The sequence below is a fragment of the Urocitellus parryii genome, chromosome 12, assembly GCF_045843805.1.
Source record: "Urocitellus parryii isolate mUroPar1 chromosome 12, mUroPar1.hap1, whole genome shotgun sequence".
In the NCBI taxonomy this organism is placed as follows: domain Eukaryota; kingdom Metazoa; phylum Chordata; class Mammalia; order Rodentia; family Sciuridae; genus Urocitellus; species Urocitellus parryii.
Genome location: NC_135542.1, coordinates 75,691,188 through 75,714,963, shown reverse-complemented (window position 1 = coordinate 75,714,963; position 23,776 = coordinate 75,691,188). Strand labels below are relative to the sequence as shown.

Here is a 23,776-nt window from a genome sequence, read left to right as displayed (position 1 = left end):
TAAAGAGTGATAAATTAAATGCAAGATTCTTTTATTTCTTTACTGAATTCTGTTTCTAATCTGGTGAGTTAGCACATGGCTGATTGGGGCAGCTCCCTTGACTCATAGGAGCAAGGGAATCTGAAAACATGTCCTCTAAAATGGATATTGTTTTCTGACTTCATGGCTAATCAAATACAAATGAGAAAAGAGGGAATTAAATTATCTTCGTCTTTTTAGCTTTTGAAGAAAATGAGTAATCAATACTTTTCCAAAGAACTAAATATATCTGCAATTATATTTCTAGGGCTTTCAAAAGTGATTGCAGATAACAAAGCATGTGGGAAGAGGATTAAAGGATTCAGTGAAGATCTTCTTTGAATGTGGCAAAGTTTTAGATGAATTTTTGGCTAAGAGATACTAAGAGAACTCAGAGGATTGTAATTCTCAGATGATCCCAACAGTGCACTTTACACTAGTTTTAAAGATAATACTTGCTTAAAAAAAAAATCTAACATCTGAATGAACAGCAACAAAAGACTAAAATATTGTGAGCGAGGCATTTACAATTATAAGAATATAACACAGAGCAAGCACCAGAAGTGCCACATGGTGTCACAGACACCTAGTGGGGTACCCACTGTCGGTACTCCTTTCTGAGAACTGGTTCCCACTGAGGCCCAGGCCCCTATGATCAAGTTTAACTCTAGACACAGACAGTGACCCAGGAGGGCGCAGCTGGTATGAGATGTGACTTTGGGATCATGAATGCATTTGGGGGCAGCTGAGACTGGGCTATGCTGAGAGGCCCAAGGCAGACACAGGCCCAGAAGAGCAGTGGGTGCCAAGAGCAGCTGCCACAGAGGAGGAGGGGAACAGGAGAGGAACTGCTTGCTCAGTCTCTATTTTCTAGTTCATTCCTAAAGCCAGTTTCTCTGGAGATACGGCTTCCTGTTCTAGATTCTATCAGATATTCCTAGATCTCTCTGGCGAACGGTGCTTCATTATTATTTTAAAAGTTAAGCTAGTTTGGGTTTCTATTTCTTAACCTAGGAGGTGAATAATTTAAAAAAATCTATTCTTGGGTTAGGAAGGCAAATTTATGGGTATGCTTATAGCCCCCTGAAATTTACTGCTGTTATTATTATGTATTTTTTTAAGCATAGAGAAAATATTTAGGTCACTACTCTTTTCTCTCTGCTGCTGTGGATCTATATCTATATCATACAGACCTAGATATATCACCACTGAAATCTTAAGAGGGCAGAGAAGGGGCAAAGAAGAAAAAGATGGGATAAAACCCATACGTAATTCCTTCTGAAAAATAGGAACCCTATCCTTTTGGAATTCTCAAGTCTTCATTCACTAGAAGTCTGCTTATGCAGAATGAGGGGACTGAAACACTGTCCTCATTACTAAGGTAGAGTAAATCAGACATCTTTCAGGCACACAGTTTTATTGTCCACAAAGTGAGTCACATGTGTTATTCCAGTCGCCACATAATTTACTGGTTAGAATAATTCCCAAAGTCGTACTACATGTATCAGACTTATCAGGCCCATTTGCAATGAAAATAGAAAGGAAGTGTCCTACGATGGCTCAAACTGTTAATTGGCAAAAGACCACATTTCTAGAAATGAACTTGTAGCATCTAGAATATGCTACAAGAATAGAATGCTTCCGTGTTTTCTCTCTTTCCATATATTATTTCTCTAGCATCACACACAGGAACTTTCATTCAGAGTATCTGATGTTTCTGCAAAAGGTGGATGCACTTTCCGGTTTTCCTGGGACCTGCGATTGCTGCAGGCTGAGGGCCGGAAGGCTGTCACAGCTGCGCCATCTCTGCCCTGAGGAGCCAGCTGGCTCTGGCAAATGCTTTCACTATTTCTGACAGATCAAAGGAATGAAATAGATCCCTGCTTCTAAATTCTGCTCGCTGCCCCAGCCAGACCCTCCAGGCCCCCTCTGTGGAAGGGTAGCCTGGTCCTAAGGCAGCGTGGCACATTCTCCAGGCATTTTGGGACCTGGATATCAGGATGACATGTCTCATAGCTAATGGGACTGGAATTAAACCAGGGAAGATTCATGGGTAGACCTGTTCTTATTCTCCAAATGGTATAATTCCTCTCTAAAAATCACAAGCATTCTACTTTATACTCAAGTCATAGAAACCATTTGGTCTCACACCCTCACCTGACTGAAGGGACCCATCACAGGTGTGACATCCCACCACCACAATCACGTTGGCTTCCTCTTCCTTACTCCCAGTCCCCTTTCTGTGGGTCTGAGCTCCAGGAGGCTGGACTTGGGTAGAATTATAGACATAGTAAATTTTGCCCCTCTCCCACCAAGTGGGAGACGGCTTCTAGAGGAGGCACCTGACACAGATCCTTATCCAAGACCTACCATGGCAGTGACACACTGATCTTAGCCAAGATCTTGTGCTTTCCATCCTGGACTTACTCCTCTTTAATCCCCAGTATCTGACACAGGACCTGCACACTCGCAGAATTAAAAAACAAAAAACAAAACAAAACAAAAAACCAAACAAAAAACAATTCTCCAAATGTACATCAAAATGACAGTGAGCCGGGTGTGGAGGTTCACACCTGCAATCCCAGTGACTTGGGAGGTTGAGGCAGGATGTTTGCAAATTTGAGAGCAGCCTCAGCAACTTAGCCTAAGCAATTTCGTGAGACCCTGTCTTAAAAACAAAAAAAGGGATGGGGATGTGGCTCAGTGGGTAAGCTCCCCTGGATTCAATCCCTGATACCTTTACCTGCTCTCCCGGCCCCTGGTACTTCCCAAAATACCCATTAGGGTGGCCACTATCAAAATAAAAACAGAAAATAACAAGTGTTGGCAGGGATGTAGAAAAGTAGAACCCTTGTGTACTGTTGGTAATGAAGTAAAATGGTGCAGCTGCTGTCAAAAATAGGACAGTGGTTCTTCATAAACTTAAAAATAGAACTACATATGATCCCGAAGTCCCCTTCCTGGCTACACACGCCAAAGAACTGAAAGCAGGATCTTGAAAAGATATTTTGCACCCAGGTTCACAGTAGTATTATTTACAACTGCTAAAATGTGAAAGCAGCTCAAGTCTCCATCCACAGAGGAACAAACAAGCAAAATATGGATATTATTCAGCCTTAAAAAGGAAGGGAATTCTGACACAAGCTATAGCATGGATGAACCCTGGGTGCCTTATACTAAGTAAAATAAGCTGGTTACAAAAAAAATAATACTGTGCAATTCTACCTCTATGAGGTCCTAGAATAGTCTATTTGTAAAAACAAAGCAGAATAGTGGTTGCCAGGGACTGGAGGGATGGGCAGTCACTGTCTAATGGGTATGGAGTTTCAGTTTTACAAGGTGAAAAGAGGATGATTAGTGGTGATGGTTGCCTAACAACATGAATGCCTTGAACTGTATATTTAAGATCAAGATGATCAATTGCATATGTATTTTGCCACCATTAAAAATAATTTTCTGAAAAATCCTCCCAATGAAAACTTTGTCTTCATATAACTCATTTTCTTTTGGCCCTCAATAATAGGTAATAAGTTTTAGCCCTTAATAGTACTTGTGGTGGTGAGATGTCACACCTGTGACAGGTGGCGTGTTTGTGTGTGGTGGATTTCAAATAAAAGTCATTATACCCTATCTCAACTAGAGGAGAATAAAAAGGGGAAATCACTGCTTTTTTCAAATGATAAAACAAGGAATATCAAAGAAGGGGTTTGAGAAACAGCTGCTTCCGCCTACCCACTTGGCCTCCCAAGTTCCTAAGTGACTCAGGCACTCAGTGTCCTGCCTGATCATAAATTTCAGCCTAAGCTCTCAGCACTGTGGCTGGCACGTCCCTGACATGAAAGCAAACGGGACTTATCTGATCTCCCTTTGCCCTTGTTGGGTTCTTGTACCTCTTACAATAAATCTCATGCCTTCCTCTATCTACTGTACTCTATAAAACTCCTGCAGGCTATAAAGCTGAAATAGCCTGAATTCCAATGAGGCAGGTCCAGCCACAACCAAAAACCTGCCCAGCACAAAGACTGCTGAGCCCTAGTCTCCGCCTATTGTTTTAAGAAACACTCTGGGGTCTTGGAAGTAACCTCTTCTTGGCCCAGGCCCTTGTCACTTCTTTCTCTGACTTACATTAGATGCTGTCCAACTCTAGGTTCATTTCTTCCTTGAGATGGTAGAGAATGCCCTGCTCTAAATAACCTGGAGTCACCTAGTGCCTGTGAAATAAAGTTCAATGTTAACTTCCTAGCATAAGGCAAGAGTCCCTTTTTACTGCCTTTCCACGTTGCTTCCCCTGCATCCTGCCCACTGGGCATTACTCACCACTTCTTAACCTCCTGTTCTTTCCACCTTCGAGGCTTTGCAGGCCACATTCCCTTCGCCTGGTGTTCTTCCCTGACTTTACTGTTTGGTGAGTTTCTGTGCATCTTTAAAGATCCACCTGGAAGGCCATTCCTTTTATGAAGGCTCCATGGATTCCCCCGGGGAGCCTCTTCCTCAGAGCACAAAGTGTGCTGGTGCTTTTCTTCCAAAACGGACCATGACTTCTTTAAAAGCACCAACCCTGCCCATTCCTAATTGCCTGTTCCAGCCTCTAAACATCAGCCAAATCACTAGGATAGGATCTAAAAGTCACCTACTCTATATCACTGATATCCCACCTCAATATTGACTAGACCCATCCTAGCCTGGGCTCACCACTTCCTATGACTCACCCCTCCACACCTTACCCAGTTTATGTTCTTGTTCTTGTGTTAGTTCAGCCCAAGCATGTCTCTCACTAAGTTGTAAAGGCTGTAAGTTCCACAGAGAGGGGCCATGTCTCACTTCTAGATCCTCCATATTTTCTGGCTTAAGTCTTTACAAATGGTAGTAGAAGCTTGATGTATTAAATAAACAGGTCTTCATGACATTTGTGGGCATGACTTGGATGAGGCAGAGGGTAGGCTGGGAGCTTGGGAAAGCCAAGGGACTTTAGGCAAGCTGGATCTGGCTTTCTGTCTCCATTGGAATATGGAAATTGCTGGAGCTTTTAGGGGCAGTTCTCCAGGAGGTGGAGAAAAGGGGAAAGTGGGAAGGAGGAAGAAACCCAGGGTAAGGACAGAGCCTGCTGAACCCAAAGGCAAGGTCGTGGTTTGTGTGGTAACAGAAGGCACTGTGTGTCTGCAACAGTCCTAAAACTTAATGACCTGAATCAACAATGATGACAACAATAACAATTATTTTTAAAATATGGAAAAACACCCAAAATGGTAATGACAGCTGCTTCTAGGCTACAAATTTATAGTACATTATATTACTGTGAGTTCCCCTTGCCCAACTTTTTTCTAAAACTCAACTTTTTCTCTAGAAACAATATATGAATGGACATTGTTTTTTTTTTTTAAAAAAAAAAAACAGAATTATACCTTAAAAGTCACAACATACTTTACCTCTAGAGTCCCAGTCAATGTGTGTAATGTAACTAGAAGCTCCTTTACAGATGCCAACCCTCTTGCTTGTCAGTACATTGTAAATATCCACAAAGTTATCATGGGATGCCACAGCTAAATATTTTCCTGTATCTATGAAGATAAACGTGCAGTTAACACCAAAATACTTTATATGGGAATTTGTTTCCAAGAAACTAGTAAAATAGGAACAAGGTCAAAGAGACATTTAATAGTTTATTCTTTGGCTTTTTTGGTTTCCAAAGGCTGAATGTTCTCTCTGATATGTGGATGCTAATACACTATAAAGGAGTGGGGAGAAGAATAGAAGTTCACTGGATTAGACAAAAGGGAAGGAAGGAAGGAAGGGAGGATGGGAATAGAAAAGACAGTAGAATGAATCAGACATAACTTTCCTACATTCATATATGAATACACAACCAGTGTAACTCCACATCATGTACGACCACTAGAATGGGAAGTTATGCTCCATGTATGTATGTCAAAATACATTCTACTGTCATGTATAAATAAAAAGAATAAAAAATAGCTTAAAAAGGAATTGTAAAAATAAATAAAATAGTTCATTCTCATAATTCTTTTTTTGCTCCAAGACTGTGACATTTCTCAGTCTCCACTGTCATCTTTACCTTTTGAAAATTTAATATCAGAGATCATTTCTTTTCTGTGATGGAAAGACACCATGTCTTCAACGGTGTCAGCATTCACCACCAGGAAACTCCCGTCATTCAGGCCCACTGCTAAGGCTTTCCCATCAGGGGAGAAGGCACAGCATCTTCCACCTACGAAAGAATCCACATAGAACACTTGCCACCCAGCACCAGCAAACCAAATGGAGAGATGGCTAAAACCTGCATCGGGCATTACAAATGGACACGTGACTGGATCTTAAACACTACACTGATGAGAACTGAAACTTCGTAACTTCAAACATCTCTTTCCTTCAAATCCGAGGACAATCATCATAATGTCAAAAAGATTTCCAATTTTCATAAGGTTGATCATTTATTTCTTAGTATCTAAATACCTGGATTTTCCAAAAGACAATTTGGGCGAACAGCAGAAAGGAGGAAAAGATTAATATATCCTCTACTTGGCTTTCTCAGGAAAGAGGAAATATTTAAGAATGTTAAGTTCTGCAAGAAAATTTCTAGAGACTGCTTTTTGGATATTGTGCCTTATGTACAAACTTGTTATATTTGAAAAATCTCATTATTCACCCCCACTTCTCTGCCTCATGTATAATGCACAGTTCTAGAGGTGGAAGATTCTGGACCTGCCTCTTCTGTCACAGGAAGAAGGCAATATAACAGCATTCTCTCAAGGGGGGGCTTTCTGAAACTAAGCAGCATATGGATGGTGGTGCTGCATGAGCCATGCTTTCTGCTGCTTGGTGTGGCATTTCCAAGTGAGGAGCATGAACTTTGAGGAGGTATGTTTAGTAGAAAGCCTACTAAAGAACATACCCATCCCTGTGACCATTTTTTTTTCCAAATAGCTTTACTGAGATGTAATTTATATATCATACATTTCACCCAAAGTATAGAATCTAATAGTTCTTATTATGATCACAGAACTGTGCAACCATCACCACAATCCATTTCAGATTGCTGTCACAACTGTGGTAAGCACAGCCATGTAGTGGCCATACAGCCTTGTGCTGAGGCATCTCAAACTGAACTCCAGTCACTGTTCATAGTATACCGAAAGCTATGGTCATGTTGGGAACTTCAAACTGACTCAACTAAATGATATATTGCATCATTCGTTCACTTGGCATTTATTTGCTTACTCGAAAGTCAATCATGGTGCTGGTAACGAGAGAATGAAAAGATGAGCCTGCTTTTCAGAGACTCATCAGGATTAGGAAAACCATAACTGACTGTACACACCAGGGCACTTTTGAAAGTGAAAAATGGGAGCTGTTAATGATTATACCAGAATAACTGGAGGAAACTGGGTTGAACTATCGTCCTATCTAAGATGTATTGATACTTGTTCCTTTGAACTAATTTTTAACCCAGGGAATAAAGTCCATCGACTGACATTTGAATTCTCCACACTGAGGACCTGTTTTCATTTCCCCATTATAAATTAGAGGCCAAACCATTCAGTCTTGTAGTGATTAAATACGTGCTTGAGACTCTCACCTGGGCTGGGATCCTGGCTCCACCACTTACCAGGCCCAGGCATGTAGGGTAAAGAGACAATGTGGTGGAGGGAGACCACATCATGTGGTAGCCACAGGTGGGCTCTCTGGGGCCACCCTGCCTGTGTTTGAATTCAGTTCCACCATTTACTAGCTGTGACCTTAGGAAAACTACTAAAGTACCCTGTGCCTAATCAGTTTCCTAATCTGCAAGTGGTAATAAGAGAGGCCAGCTGCTGGGTTTCTGTGCAGACTGAATGTGTAGTGCCAGCAGGGTCGAGAGCTCACCACTGTTAACTGCTATCTTGACGCTGGTTTTCATTTTACATATTCCTCTAGAACACATGTCTATTTGCTTATAAACTACCCAGTACAGATGTGGTAAGGTCAATCTCATTCTTTCCTGTCTTAAGAACTTTTACAGACCCATTGAGCCTCAGCAATCAACGTCATTTGCCTGATGAAGTGGTCCCAGGAAGGTTTGTGTGGGACAGCTTCAATTTACCCTTCACGTTTCCTTTTTACCCTTGCCCACCTGCTCTGTGCTTTAAGCCGGCCTGGGAGGACTATATCAGGGGCTCCCTTGCCCTAGGGTTTCTGATTTTATGTGGCCATGGAGGAGCATGGCAGGTGACTGGAGGGATGGAGGAAGACAGGGAGGCTGGGGTGCTTGTTCCCCTAGCTGCCTCCTTCAGGGTCACTGTGTGCTGGCTGTGGTCACTGCGTCTCTTAGCTGAAGGTCATAGCTCCTCTCAAGGTGCCATCTCACGGCTCCTACTTTCAAAGTTCTAGCAATCCCTCCGTCCTCTCACCCTTTGGGCCCAAGGCTTGCAATGGAACCTGCTGGTACTAGCCGCATAGTGCTGTACCATCCCCAGTCATTTCCTACCCCCCTTTATAAAGAGTCCTATTTTTAGACTCTTCTCAAATTACCAAATTTGAATGGGCCACCTGTTGCTGGGACTCTGTTCAAATACTGTCCATTTCTGACACTAGAGATAAGTCATACTACCTTGGGGTCCCCAGTGTCTGACACACAGAAGCTGCTCAGCAAATGTTTGCTGACTTGGTACCTCCTGGTGTTCCTCTTAATTCTAGTGTGGATATGTTTGATACATAGCTGTTCATCGTATGATATTAAGTATTATTTTTCTATTATAACTGACCTTCACTTTTCAGGAATAAGTTCTGGAGACTGTTAGTAACAAAGATAAATAGCATTCTTTACAAATCGATGTGCTTCATCTGACTCCCATAGCTCTCGATGAGAAGAAGAAGGACATATTGCCCCCAGGTGGCAAATGTCTGTGCAGTACAAGGAAAATGGTGAACAGCAGAGCCAGGGCACTGCTCTATCAGGCCAGCCTTCTGGGAAAACTTTCTTGTGCTTAGATTTACCTGCACAGTGACCTCTGAATTCCTATTGCTAGCATATTTGGGGGTCAGGCATATTACAGGAGCTATCTATAAATATCAGTTGAATGAATGGTTGAATTCAACCTATTCTGTTGCTTGTAAATACTTTTATGATGTGTAAAGGTGGTGTTCTGTACCTTTTTTGAGTTTCCGTACTGCCAACATACGGTGCTGCGAGGATAATTCCCAGATCCGAAGGGTTTTGTCATCACTCACTGTTGCACAGATGGGCAGGAGAGGGTGAGCTGCCAATCCCCACACTTCTCCCTCCATGTGCCCCTGTAGGAGAGGAACCAGGGCAATGGAAACTCAGCTCATGCTTCCTACAAGGCCTTTTTCAGCCCTGTCCAGCCCCAGAATATAGCAGTCAGGTTCAGAAATGAATACACACAGAACTTCCTCAGGCCAAAACAATTGCATTGAATAATTTTTTCACTTGAACATGAACTTAAAGCTAGGTCTACATCATGCTAAAAGCATTCTTTTGAAAAGCAAGATATTAATTGCTTACAGGTTGTGTGTGTATGAGGCCAAACATTTTCCCATTTGGAAATAAATATCCAGGTGAATTGTGAAATGCCCACCTTTTATTCTGTGTTACACTGAATAACATAGTGTGTATGTACGTCCTAGTTAAACAGCTTGATCACAAACACACAAACCACTTCCTCCAATAAAATGATATTCTAAAAGAAGTAGGTACCACCTATCTTTGTCATGGACTGGGACAGCAATATTCTTATTTATACAATGTTAGTCCTTTGCATAGCATTTGAAATAAATTTAAATTTTTCTTTTGTTTGCCCTGAGTATAGCTCAGAATCAGCATTTGTTCACAAATTGCTTTCTACATGTGCCAACAATAAACATCAGAAAACTGAAAGGGGCTTAATATGCACAGGACCAATTCCACAACCTGTATCTTACCATGCATACACTTAAAAAAATAACAGAGAAAACATTATTTAAAAAAAAAACGAACACTTAGCAGGAAGGAAATAAATTTAATTACTATAATCTATCATTCAGTAAAGGAGTATAAAGGAGAGATTAGTGCTACGGAGCAATAAATAAACTAGATTGTTTACTGAATTTCTGATTTTTAGCGACTAATTATAAAAAGACTTTTCATAGTGAAGCAAATAGAAAGACCATGAAAGGCATCTGAAAGGTGACTGTAGCTGGAATGCTTAGTGGGAACAGGTGGTGTTCCAAAGAGAAATTGGATGATTTCAATTTAGTTGGAAGACTATTTGAGCAAAACAATAATTTGGTAGAATATGGAAAGTTCCAAATACAACTGACATTCAAATATCTGAGAAAATGTGCAGTTAAAGTGGAAAGATATTGTTTTTTTTCATTTATTATCCCTGGACATACCTTGCATCCCTAGTTTCTTATTCTTCAGAAGCCTCCCACCCCGAGACACAATCAGAGACAGCACAGGTGTCCCATATCCTCCCAGACTGGCCCTGCAGGGGCCTTTCTATGGGTCAAACCCTTTTGGACATTTTACTTGAGGACAGGGTTGCAGATCCGGAAGACCTTTCAAACTGCTGCCTCATACTTACTTTCAAAATCATATTTCCTTAATCTAATTATTTCAATTCCTGTATAACACAGGAGTAGACAGGCCAGAAGTATCTTGAATGACACAAGGAAATGGGCCTTGGATCTTATTTTGCTACTAATCACCCTCAAACTATGTAACAGTTGATTATATTCAAAAAGTATGCACAATGGAAATTTCATAATTCACTGCACATCACTTATTCCCTCTCCTCCAAACTAGCCTTCCTTCTCTGAAACAATAAATGATCCTTTCCAAGTGTAACCAGAAAAGGGCTTCTGAAATCTTCCTACTGCAGGGCAGATGGCAGTCTTACATTTAGTTTGTCTTCTCCCAGGTCAGCACTGTGATCTGAGGGAACAGGAAACTCCTATCCCTACCTGCTCACCTGGTCACCAACATCTCAGGGAGCTGAACCTTGTCCATGACCAATAAACCTGTGGGAACAGCCTGGTGTAGTGGAAGAGAAGGGGCTAGTATCTGATAGGTCTTGGCTTGAGTCCTAGATCTGCAGTCCTCAGTATGTGACTGTGGGCATGTGTTGGGCTTTGGTCCCTCACTTATAAGACAGTCTGTACAAAGCTGTACTGGTGATGAGAGAGAAATGCCATACAATGGCACTGACTGACACATACTGGGTGCTCAGTAAGTGATGGTGGAGGTTATTATTAGAGCAACAGAATGAAATATAGGAAAGAATAGAATTTTAAAGAACCAAAATGTGAAAAGCCTTGACCATCAGTTTTAAAACATACTTAAACAAAATAATCTCAATTATAACATAACACTTCACAAAATTAGAAAACAGTTTAAATCTTAAGTGTCAAATCATGTTACAGTATAAATCTTGCAAAGTATTTAGCAATACAGTATGGATGGAAACAATTCAAACTCCCAAACATTTGGGGGTCGAAAACAAATACTTTTCAATAATATTAAGTAAGAACTTATTATGGAACCAGCCCAGATGCCTGTCAACAGATGAATGAATAATAAAAATGTGGTTATATATACACAATAGAGTTTCACTCAGCCATAAAGAAGAATAAAATTATGTCATTTGTCAGTAAATGGATGGAGCTGGAGAATATCATGCTAAGTGATATAAGCCAGACTCGGAAAATCAAGGGTAAAATGTTTTCTCTCATACAGGAAGGCTAGAGCAAAATAAGGGAGAAGATGGGGAGGGGTGAGATCTCATAAGATTAGAGGGAAGATCAGAAGGAGATTGAAGGGGCAGGAAGAGAGATGGGAAAGAGAAGAAAACTCAGAACGAATTTGACACAATTACACTATGTGCATACATAAAGATACCACAGGGATTCCACCTTTATGTACATCTATAAAGCATCAATTAATAAAAGTAAATAAATAGAAGGAAGACCAGGAAAGTAGAGAAAGGGGAGTAGAGGGAGGGAGGCGGGGAGGGAAAGAGGAGGCTGGGAACTGAAACGGACCAAATTAAATTTCATGCATGTACGATTATGCGAAAATGGACCCCGCTAGTATGTACAACTATAATGCACTAGTACACGCATTTAAAAAATAAGACCTACGGCCAAAAAGAAGAAGATGTTAGTTTGAAAGGAAATAACAGAAGCCAGAATACCTGATAACAAATAAGTCATGCCTCAAGGAATTACCTTGAGCATGGTTTTTAGCCCGGCTACCTGGCACAATTAGCTAGAGGTTTTGAGATTTGATTGAGTGTTTTTTTGTTTTATTTTGGTTTTTGGTAAGCAGATTCTTATTTAGCATATTCAGGGTGGGCTTGGGCATATGTATTTTCAAAATCTTGCATGGAATTCTGAGCCATGTTGTGTATACAGACCTGTTCCCCAGGATACAGCAAGTCAGAGGGATTCTCTCAGTGGGATTTTGGAGTTAGCCCTTAATGCAGCAAGCCTGCAGGCATGGATAGGATCTGGGGAATGAAGTGAAGCTCCCCAACTCCCCACAGGTTTGGTTTGCTCTATGCATCACCAGACCAGGAGGGACTTCCTCCCATCTCCCACCCCCGAGGTGTGATTTTATCATCTCTCTGCTCTTTGAGGACACTGCTGATGTTCATTTTCTTCTGATTTTACTTAAGTAGGATTCTTGAAGGGGAAGGACATTAAAGATATTAATGTGGCCACGGGAGAGAAGGCTGAGAACTAAGTGAGGCACAGGATCTGATGAAGCACTTGCACATTTGTAGGAAGTGGATAATGTGGCTTAGTTTTATGGATAAACAGATGGAGAGGACCTTGTCCATATTTGAGCCTGATTTGGATGATGCGATGCGAACAGGTACTGTCGTGGCATACAGCTCTTGTGGGGGTATTCTGTGTGTGGCAGGGTGGACCTTAATGGACGGACTTGCAGGGGGATCCTTGCAAGCCTCCTAGTTTTCACACTGTAGCATAATCACCTCCCTCTGAGTGTGGCCTGACCTGTGGCTTGTTTTCAAACAAGAGAACATGGCAGAAGTGACAGAATGTTCACGACGAGATGTATGTGATAATATGATTATATTATATAAGGTTGTAGTATATAATTTTTTTCTTTCTTGCTGGCTTTGAAAAACCAAGTGGCTATTGGAGACCCTATATGCCAAGGAACTGTGGACAGTTTTTAGCAGTTGAAGGTGGCCTCTGGCCAAGAGCCAGCAAAAAATGAAGCCTCAGTCCTATAAGCACAAGGAACTGAATTCTGCTAATAACCTGAGTGAGACTGAAAGGGGTCCCTTCTTCCACTGAGGCTCAGATGAGACCAGATCTCTGTCCTTTACTGGCAAAACCCTAAGCAGAGGGCCGAGTTCAGCAGGTATCCGGCACAGCACAATCCTGGGAGGGGTTAAGCAGGCTTTGAACCCTAAGGAGCCCTCTTGCCTTAACCTAGTCCCAGTCCTGTTGTCGACTGTGGTTTACGACATGTACAAACATGGTACCTGAACCAGCAGAGTCATTGGGCCACTCTTATCGATTTCCAGAATCTCTCCATTTTTTGTTCCCACCAGGATATGACCATGTCCCAGAGTGATGGCACGAATTGAAGGGTTATCTTCCAAAAGCAGGCCTGGGGGGTGGGGAGGGGATATTGCATTGAATACAATGACAAGGCTGACTCTTACTATAGATTGGAACTATAAAAAATCAAACATAAAAAAAATCCAAAGTGCTAGGTACTGGACAATCATCCTTGATGTTTCTACCAGGGACTAAAAGTCCTAACTATGTAAGAAAGAGAACTGGCTGGGTTATGAGCTATTACTACAAGATATTTAGTACTGTCTTTTCCATTCCCACGAACAGAAAGGCTTCTACAGCATATTCAGGAGTGGCACCTTTTGAGCTAGTTGACAACGCTGCTCTTTTAATGGCATAAGTCTTCAAGCATCTCTCAAACATATCATCCCAGAGCTCCACGATTCCATCTTTTCCACCCGTTACAAAGCCCTGTAAAGGCACAGATGGCAGGTATTTTATACACGGCAAAATGGCCACTCACCCACCTGGCCCCAATAGGACTGCCTCTTGGGTAAGGCAGCTTTGTGTACGTTTTCTTTCCAAGTATATAAGACTGAAAAAATCTGGTGATAACAGTCTTCACGTAACATGTCCTGGAAGCATCTCTCTAGGAAGATTAAACACATTTTTATTGGGTGTCTTTTTATTGGGTGTCGATTACTTTTCTTCAGACCACTGGTCAGCACTTGCCCATTGGATTTGATTGTCTGGCTGGTTCTGTGCCCAGGATCCCCAACCAGAACATGGATTCCCATAGGACAGGAAGAGCCTCAAAACCTAGCAGAGCTCCTGGTATCTCATATATACCCACCAAATGAACTGGGATTAACATCACAATTAAAAACAATTGTCAAGGACTGGGGATGTAGCTCAGTGGTAGAGGGCTTGCCTAGCATGTGTGAGGTGCTAGGTCCAGTGCAGGGGGAATTGTTAAATATTTAAGAGATTAACTAGGAACTTCCAAGATAAAATATTATTTGTTGTTAAGAATAACTTAAGTACTTAATATTATGAAGTCATATTGCTGTTTTGTTCAATAATTTCCATAATAATTAATATCCAGATTAATTTTTATAAAACCTGGAAAGTAAAAAGCTTAACATGCTGAACATTCTTCTACTGAACAGTGATCTTCATTCTTGTTCCAGCTTATGATTTATTGGCTTCATTAGTTTTCCTTTCTGGCAATTTATCATATACACCAAATGTTCATGGAAGTTTTTTTTTTTTTTAAAGAAAAAATACTGAGTTATTTTCTCAAACTTTTAATTTAATGCACTTCAATGAAGCTCACAGGAAATACTACTTTGGAGTTTAATACATTAAATATCCTTATTATAATTGGCCCTCTGAATCTTTGGAGGATTGAAAATATAAGGGAAATAAAAGCACTGCATCTGTAATACTTTTCTTCTTGTCATTATTCCCTAAAAAATTCAGAACTACAAGTATTTATATAGTATTTACAATATTAGGTATTGTAACATTTACAAAAGTTATATACAAACACTATGTCATTTTATGAAAGGGACTGGATCATTCTTAGATTTTGGTATTCACAGAGGTGTGGGATCTTTGAAGCAATTTCCCATGCTACTGAGGACAACGACATAGAATTTGTAGCCAGGAAGATTCAATCCCCAAGTTAAATTTAGATGGAGTACTTTATATTGTGATACCCTTGTTTATTCCCCCCCCCATGATTTTGCAATTTAACTTCCCAAATAATAAGAGTTTTCCCAAGTTATACCACACCAACTTCTAGGACTACACAACTTTGAATTCTGCTTGAATCTTTTCTAACATCTGCGATTTAACCCCAAACAAATTGCCAGTAGAATACAGCTTAAGCACTAAAACTACTATCGTAATTATGCAACAACAGAACTGACTTCTGTTGTGGGATCAGCATGTACCTGGGAAAGGTAAGTGGAAAAATGAGGGTTTGCTTACTTAGGTGTGTTGATGGCTCAGACTGGAGGTCAGAGAGCACAGAGAAACTGGTATCACCGCAAATTAGAAATGAATGAAAAAACCGGTATTTGCAGGCAAGTTGACTGTGAAGAGTATTTTTAAAGCACTGAAGGTAAAGGTCACTTTGTAAGGGAACACCGCAAACAGGTGGGTAGCTAGGCAGACAGACTAAGATGAGTGGGAGTGGAATTACATCCCATGAGCAGACTTCACAAATTTAACACTTTCAGAAAAAGCTAAACCTGTCTACACAGAAGCAAGCTGGTTATGAACAGAACTTCTGCTCATAACTAATTGATGTGTAAAACAATAATCCAACCACTTGGGACTTCCTGGTCTTGATCCATTGTGTCACTGAAGAGCCAGCAATGAAGAAATACTTCAGGACTCTTCTGCTACAGAGTTCCCATTTATCCGGACACTTAAAGGGCTCTTAGTGGTGAAAGCTAGAAATACAAGTGTGAAAAAGTGGAGAAATTGCACATAAAGAAACAAAAGAGAAACTATAAAAATATCTGCATTCTCCTTATCTTCCTTTGATGGGAGCTTCCATGATAACAGCTTCCTAAATCAGGACTATTTTTAGATCCAGGCATCCTCTTAGCAGGCTTTTGAGACTACCTTATAATTTTGGAGGGCTGATGAGGAAAAGAATTCTGAAAATCATACCACACCTTATCCAACGCGTACATAGCAAACACAGGCCCATCGTGAGCTTTCACTGTCTTCAGTAGTAAGACATCTTTCCAAATAAAAATATCTCCAGTAGCTGCTCCTGAGAACACCAGATCTTCCATCCGCCCGTAAGAGACACACATCATGGTTTCCAGTTTTCCAGAACTTCCAAAAATTCCTCTTTTAGAGGTGAAGCCCCCACCTGGAGTAGACCCAGAGTAAACATTACTTTAAAAAAAAGTTGGTACCTTCTATAAGCATACGGGAAGACTATTTTCTTCAATGAAAGGCCCAGAGTGTGAGCGTTATATGTAGAAAGATGTGTAAAAATGATGGAGTATATCATAAATAAAAATAACATAGAAGTGTTTCTCATTCATTCATTCAGTATTTAGTGAGTCCCTATTTTGTAGCAGGCAAACTGACAGTGCTCAATGCTGGGGAATATAAAGATGAAAAGCAAGAGTTCCTGCCTTTAAGGAAGTAGGATCTGGCTAGAGAAAGGAAACAATATGCATCTCAGACTAAGGTTTGCATCTAACCAAGGCTCAGTGAAAGTTTTGTGCCAGCCAGAGGAAAGGTTGACCAAGTGTCTTGGGGTACAAGGAAAGCCTTCATGAATGCTGATCAAAAATAGTCAGGACTGGCTGAACATGTAAAATATAAACATGCTATATATGTTCTGCCTCAATTTTTCTCACAGCAATTTGGGGGTGAGAACCAATTGTCATGTAGAAGAAGGTGGTATCTATAGTGACAAACCATCAGGTTTTTTTCCCTTGGTGTTCCCATTTCCCAGTGCTCCCTATTGCTGAGACACCCAGCTCCATTTAGGACCTCTGCACCCAGGTTGGCTCTCCACACATACCACCAATTCTCCTTCCTTTACAAGTGGAAAGCATCGGAACTGTAGCCTGTTTATGTTTTGTGCATCGTAAGATTAGGCTTGGAGGGGCTGGGATTGTAGCTCAGTGGTGGAGCACTTGCCTAGCTGGGTTCAATCCTCAGCACCCCATGAAAATAAATAAATAAAATAAAGGGATTGTGTCCATCTACAACTAAAAAGAATATTAAAAAAAAAGATTAAGCTTGGAACCAAAGCTGATACTGAGAATTCAGAAATAATTGCAATAATGAGTCTGGCTTATTAGTGAGAAAAGTAAGATACTCTTCCATGTCGTGTCAAGCTTATTTAGCCATCGCTACTGTCAACATATAATCCACAAACACTGTGTGCAAAGTCAGGGTTTAATTTGTGTACTAAATTCAGTAATAGATTAATAATAGAACCCTCAAAATACTGAAAGCTTTATTCACCCAAAGTGATTATTTCCTGCTCATAAGTCCAACATAATTATTGCTTTCAGTACAGATGACTAAATATAAGAATTATTATTTTCATAGCAGAATATTTCCCAAGCTTTCTAGACACTGATGAATATGCATGGCATCATATAGTATGTAAATTTCAGCTTAGATATTAAACAATCCAACATAAATTTGGGAAATGATATATCTTAGGTGCATTTTTACATTAATTTGCAGAGAGACAGGCCACATAGTGTCAATGGTCCTGCATCCTTAGTCCCTGGCTCAAGTAAAGCTTTTGACTATATGAATTAGCCCAAATGATAGTACCTGCTTGTTGCCAGAATTTGATGTGTTTCATCCCAACTGTAACCAGCTTGTCAACATGGTGTGGGTTACACTTTACCACAAATATTTTATCTTTATGTCCTCTGTAAGAAACAAATAAAAAAATCTAGTTTAGATTAAAACATTAATAATGTGCTTATTAAAAGCACATGCAACACAACAACTTAATTAGAAAATGATTTTGAAATGCACCTGGGGGTCTACATTAAAATAATGAGCTTTGGCTTTTCTGTGAATGTTTGATCTTTATTTTTACCCTAATATTGCTACCAAAGTCCACTTACTTATGCTTTAAACAAATTAATGAAATATTTAATATGTATTGAATGTCTTCATAATGTAAAATTAATGCTACCATGGTGGGACTACAAGTAATTCTGGGGATATCAAGATCCTGCACAGTAGGAAGGAAAAGGTACTGCAATAATATTAATGAAAAGCTTCAAATGTACCATTCTTACTGTAGAAGGCATTGCTTTGGCTTACACAGATTTTTGGTTAGGAATGTATTCACTATAAATAGAAGCTTCTGGCCAATGAAAAGAGAAAAATGTCACCTAATGATTCAAGGCACTTCAGGATTCTAAATGTTCAGAAATTTAGATTTATAACCAAGAGGCAGAAAGACAAGTATAAAAGTAAGGACTGATTATACACCTGAGCTATAAGACCTGGCATCAGGGAAATTTCTGTTTTAGAGTACAAAGCCATCACATTGGAGTCTACAGATTTCCTGTTCTTAAGGCACTATTTGATGGTCTTCTCTGGTATATTAGCAGATAATTTTTGTTATGCTTAAAAAATCCATTAACAAAAAGAAAAACAACTAATCAATATCTCTTATGTATAAAAAACCTTAAATAAAATATTAGCAAATAGAATACAAAAGCATATTAAAAATAATAAATTATGATTAAATGCAAGAATAGCTGAACATTAAGGAATCAAATAATATAACTTATATATTAATAGGTATAAGGAGAAAAATCTTTTTTTTTTTTCATTTTTACAGAAGCTAAAAAGTTCCTGGTCAAAAATCTAATATTCATGGGTTTTAAAGAAACCCAATACTCAATAAAATAGGGATTAGAGGACATTTCAGACTTAGCACCCCTTGACATTTACATTTCCCTGTACTCCCTGTCCTTGAGAAACTCAGTCAACTGTACACAGGTTGATTCTCTGAACATGTTGCATGCCATGACATCATCCTTTCATTAAAGATAGAACATACTATAACAGCACCTTATTCATGGTATGTGTGTGTATGCCCAAAAGTCAGATATTTTTTACTTAATGGCATTCCCAATAGAGTCGGGAACAAGATTATTACTGCTATCATTTAACATTGCATTGAACATATTAACTGGTGCAATTAAACAAGATTTAAAAAGTTAAAGACAGGAGAGCTGGAATGAAAAAGGTAAAACTAGAACCCACGGGCGGGTCAGGTCCAGCAACCAGCGGAGTCACAGAACAGCTACACGCGCCTGCAGGGAACGCAGACAGGACCCACCAGTAGGACAGGTCCGGCAGCCGGCTGAGGGGCAGGCCCGTCCCCTCCCCCAGTGTCTGCAAGGTAGGCGGGACTGTGACCACAGGCAGATCCGGGCCGAGCTGCCTGCTGAGGGGTGGAACCGGCCCCTCCCCAAGTGCCTGCAAGCTAGGCGAACCTGCAACCCACGGGCGGGTCAGGTCCAGCAACCTGCAGAGTGACAGAACAGCTACACGCGCCTGCAGGGAACGCGGACAGGTCTCACCAGTAGGACAGGGCCGGCGGCCTGCTGAGGGGCAGGCCCGTCCCCTCCCCCAGTGTCTGCAAGGTAGGCGGGACTGTGACCACTGGCAGATCAGGCCGAGCGGCCTGCTGAGGGGCGGAACCGCCCCCCCCCAGTGCCTGCAAGCTAGGCAAACCTGCAACCCATCGGGAGGTTAGGCCCAGCAACCTACGGAGTGACAGAGGTGCCCCTCGCGCCTGCTGGGTAGGCGGACCTTTGACCGACCAGCAGAGCAGACCTAGGGCCTGCCAGCATGGTAGACGGATCACACCAATTGGAGGAGGATCACAGCCACTACCTGCCCTGCAAGGGTGTTTTTTCAACTATACAAGAGCAATATAAATAAATAGAGGGAAAATTTCAAAAACACGACAGTTTCACCAAGCAGAAAGAAACGCCAGCAGTATAAAAAGACAAGGAAAGAAAGGACCACAGGCAATGCAGGTCAACTCAACTTTAGAAGAGGTAATAGCTGCAACAGATGGAATGTCAGATAGAGAGCTCAGGACATACATGCTTCATGATCTGGAGTCTCAAGGAAGACATAAGACAGCAAAATCAGACAATGAAAGATCACATTGACAAACAAATCCAGGAAGTAAAAGATCAATTTCACAGGGAGATAGAGGTAATAAAAAACAAACAAATAGAAATCCTAGAAATGCAGGAAACAAGAAACCAACTTAAAAACTCAATTGAGAATACTACCAGCAGAGTAGATCACTTAGAAGAGAGAACATCAGACAATGAAGACAAAGTATTTCAACTGGAAAAGAACATAGACAGCTCAGCAAGTCTGCTAAGAAACCATGAGCAGAACATCCAAGAATTATGGGACAACATCAAAAGACCAAATTTAAGAGTCATTGGGATACAGGAAGGCACAGAGCTCCATACCAAAGGAATAAACAGTCTATTCAGTGAAATAATATGAGAAAACTTCCCAGACTTGAAGAATGAGACAGAATCCCAAATCCTAGAAGCCTACAGGACGCCGAATGTGCAAAATCATAAGAGATCCACACCTAGACACATTATAATGAAGATGTCCAACATACAGAATAAGGAGAGAATTTTAAAAGCTGCAAGAGAAAGAAAGCAGATTACATTTAGGGGTAAACCAATCAGGATAACAGCTGATCTCTCAACATAGACTCTGAAAGCTAGAAGATCCTGGAATAACATATTTCAAACACTGAAAGAAAATGGGTTCCAACCAAGAATCGTGTATCCGGCGAAATTAAGCTTCAGGATAGAAGATGAAATTAAAACCTTCCATGATAAACAAAAGTTAAAAGAATTCGCAGCTAGAAAACCATCTCTTCAAAAAATCCTTGGCAAAACACTACAGGAAGATGAAATGGAAAATAACATTGAAAACCAACAATGGGAGGTAGGACAGTAAAGGGGGGAAAGTAGTCAAAGAGGATAACAAATCAGGTTTAGTAACATCAATAAACAAATATGGCTAGAAGAACAAACCATATCTCAATAATAACCCTAAATGTTAATGGCTTAAACTCACCAATTAAGAGACACAGGCTAGTAGAATGGATCACAAAACAAGACCCAACAATATGCTGCCTACAGGAGACACATCTGATAGGAAAAGATATTCATAGACTGAAGGTGAAAGGTTGGGAAAAATCATACTACTCATATGGACTGCGGAAACAAGCAGGAGTGTCCATACTCATATCTAATAAAATAGATTTCAAGCCAAAGTTAATCAAAAGGGATAAAGAAGGACACGTCATACTGCTCAAGGGAACCATACACCAACAAGACATAACAATCATAAATATATATGCCCCAAATAATGGTGCAGCTGTGTTCATCAAGCAAACTCTTCTCAAGTTCAAGAGTCTAATAGACCACCATACAATAATCATGGGAGACTTCAACACACCTCTCTCACCACTGGACAGATCTACCAAACAAAAGTTAAATAAGGAAACTATAGAACTCAATAACACAATTAACAACCTAGACTTAATTGACATATATAGACTATACCACCCAACATCAAGCAGTTACACTTTTTTCTCAGCAGCACATGGAACCTTCTCAAAAATAGACCATATATTATGTCACAGGGCAACTCTTAAACAATATAAAGGGGTAGAGATAATACCATGCATCTTATCTGATCATAATGGAATGAAACTGAAAATCAATGATAAAAGAAGGAAGGAAAAATCAAGCATCACTTGGAGAATGAACAATAGGTTGCTGAATGATCAATGGGTTTTAGAAGACATCAAGGAGGAAATTAAAAACTTCCTAGAGTTAAATGAAAACACAGACACAACATATTGGAATCTATGGGACACATTGAAAGCAGTTCTAAGAGGAAAATTCATTGCTTGGAGTTCATTCCTCAAAAAAAGAAAAAACCAACAAATAAATGATCTCATACTTCATCTCAAATTCCTAGAAAAAGAAGAGCAAAACAACAGCAAAATAAGTAGAAGGCAAGAAATAATTAAAATCAGAGCTGAAATTAATGAAATTGAAACAAAAGAAACAATTGAAAAAATTGACAAAACTAAAAGTTGGTTCTTTGAAAAAATAAATAAAATTGACAGACCCTTAGCCATGCTAATGAAGAGAAGAAGAGAGAGAACCCAAATTACTAGCATATGAGATGAAAAAGGCAATATCACAACAGACACTTCAGAAATACAGAAGATAATCAGAAATTATTTTGAATCCTTATACTCCAATAAAATAGAAGATAGTGAAGGCATAGATAAATTCCTTAAGTCTTATGATCTGCCCAGATTGAGTCAGGAGGATATAGACAACCTAAACAGACCAATAACAATAGAGGAAATAGAAGAAACCATCAAAAGATTACCAACTAAGAAAAGCCCAGGACCGGATGGGTACACAGCAGAGTTTTACAAAACCTTTAAAGAGGAACTAACACCAATACTTTTCAAGCTATTTCAGGAAATAGAAAAAGAGGGAGAACTTCCAAATTCATTCTACGAGGCCAACATCACCCTGATCCCGAAACCAGACAAAGACACTTCAAAGAAAGAAAACTACAGACCAATATCTCTAATGAACCTTGACGCAAAAATCCTCAATAAAATTCTGGCGAATCGGATTCAAATACATATCAAAAAAATTATACACCATGATCAAGTAGGATTCATCCATGGGATGCAAGGCTGCTTCAATATACAGAAATCAATAAATGTTATTCACCACATCAATAGACTTAAAAATAAGAACCATATGATCATCTCGATAGATGTAGAAAAAGCATTCGACAAAGTACAGCATCCCTTTATGTTCAAAACTCTAGAAAAATTAGGGATAACTGGATCATACCTCAACATTGTAAAAGCAATCTATGATAAGCCACAGGCCAGCATCATTCTGAATGGAGAAAAATTGAAGGCATTCCCTCTAAGATCTGGTACAAGACAGGGATGCCCTCTCTCACCACTTCTGTTCAACATAGTCCTCGAAACACTGGCCAGAGCAATTAGACAGACGAAAGAAATTAAAGGCATAAAAATAGGAAAAGAAGAACTTAAATTATCACTATTTGCAGATGATATGATTCTATACCTAGCAGACCCAAAAGGGTCTACAAAGAAGCTATTAGAGCTAATAAATGAATTCAGCAAAGTGGCAGGATATAAGATCAACACGCATAAATCAAAGGCATTCCTGTATATCAGCGACAAACCCTCTGAAACGGAAATGAGGACAACTACTCCATTCACAATATCCCCCCAAAAAATAAAATACTTGGGAATCAACCTAACAAAAGAGGTGAAAGATTTATACAATGAAAATTACAGAACCCTAAAGAAAGATATAGAAGAAGACCTTAGAAGATGGAAAAATATACCCTGCTCATGGATAGGCAGAACTAACATCATCAAAATGTTCTCTATAAGTTCAATGCAATGCCAATCAAAATCCCAACAGCATTTCTTGTAGAAATAGATAAAAGAATCATGAAATTCATATGGAATAATAAAAGACCCAGAATAGCAAAAACAATACTAAGCAGGAAGTGTGAATCAGGCGGTATAGCGATACCAGACTTCAAACTATACTAC

General features: G+C 40.0%; 1 protein-coding gene across 2 annotated transcripts in view; it reads right to left on the bottom strand.

Annotated features, from left to right (window-relative positions):
* Eml6 (EMAP like 6) overlaps nucleotides 1–23,776 on the bottom strand; it is a 258,148-nt gene that overhangs the window by 56,667 nt on the left and 177,705 nt on the right. For both annotated transcript variants that reach the window (XM_026399927.2, XM_026399928.2), the window contains exons 17-23: nucleotides 17,896–17,996; nucleotides 16,257–16,459; nucleotides 13,926–14,037; nucleotides 13,530–13,657; nucleotides 9,165–9,306; nucleotides 6,092–6,244; nucleotides 5,445–5,576 (exon numbers count right to left, since the gene is read on the bottom strand). In XM_026399927.2, coding sequence (XP_026255712.2) covers nucleotides 5,445–5,576; nucleotides 6,092–6,244; nucleotides 9,165–9,306; nucleotides 13,530–13,657; nucleotides 13,926–14,037; nucleotides 16,257–16,459; nucleotides 17,896–17,996 — 971 coding nt within the window. The remainder of the gene's footprint in view (nucleotides 1–5,444; nucleotides 5,577–6,091; nucleotides 6,245–9,164; nucleotides 9,307–13,529; nucleotides 13,658–13,925; nucleotides 14,038–16,256; nucleotides 16,460–17,895; nucleotides 17,997–23,776) is intronic.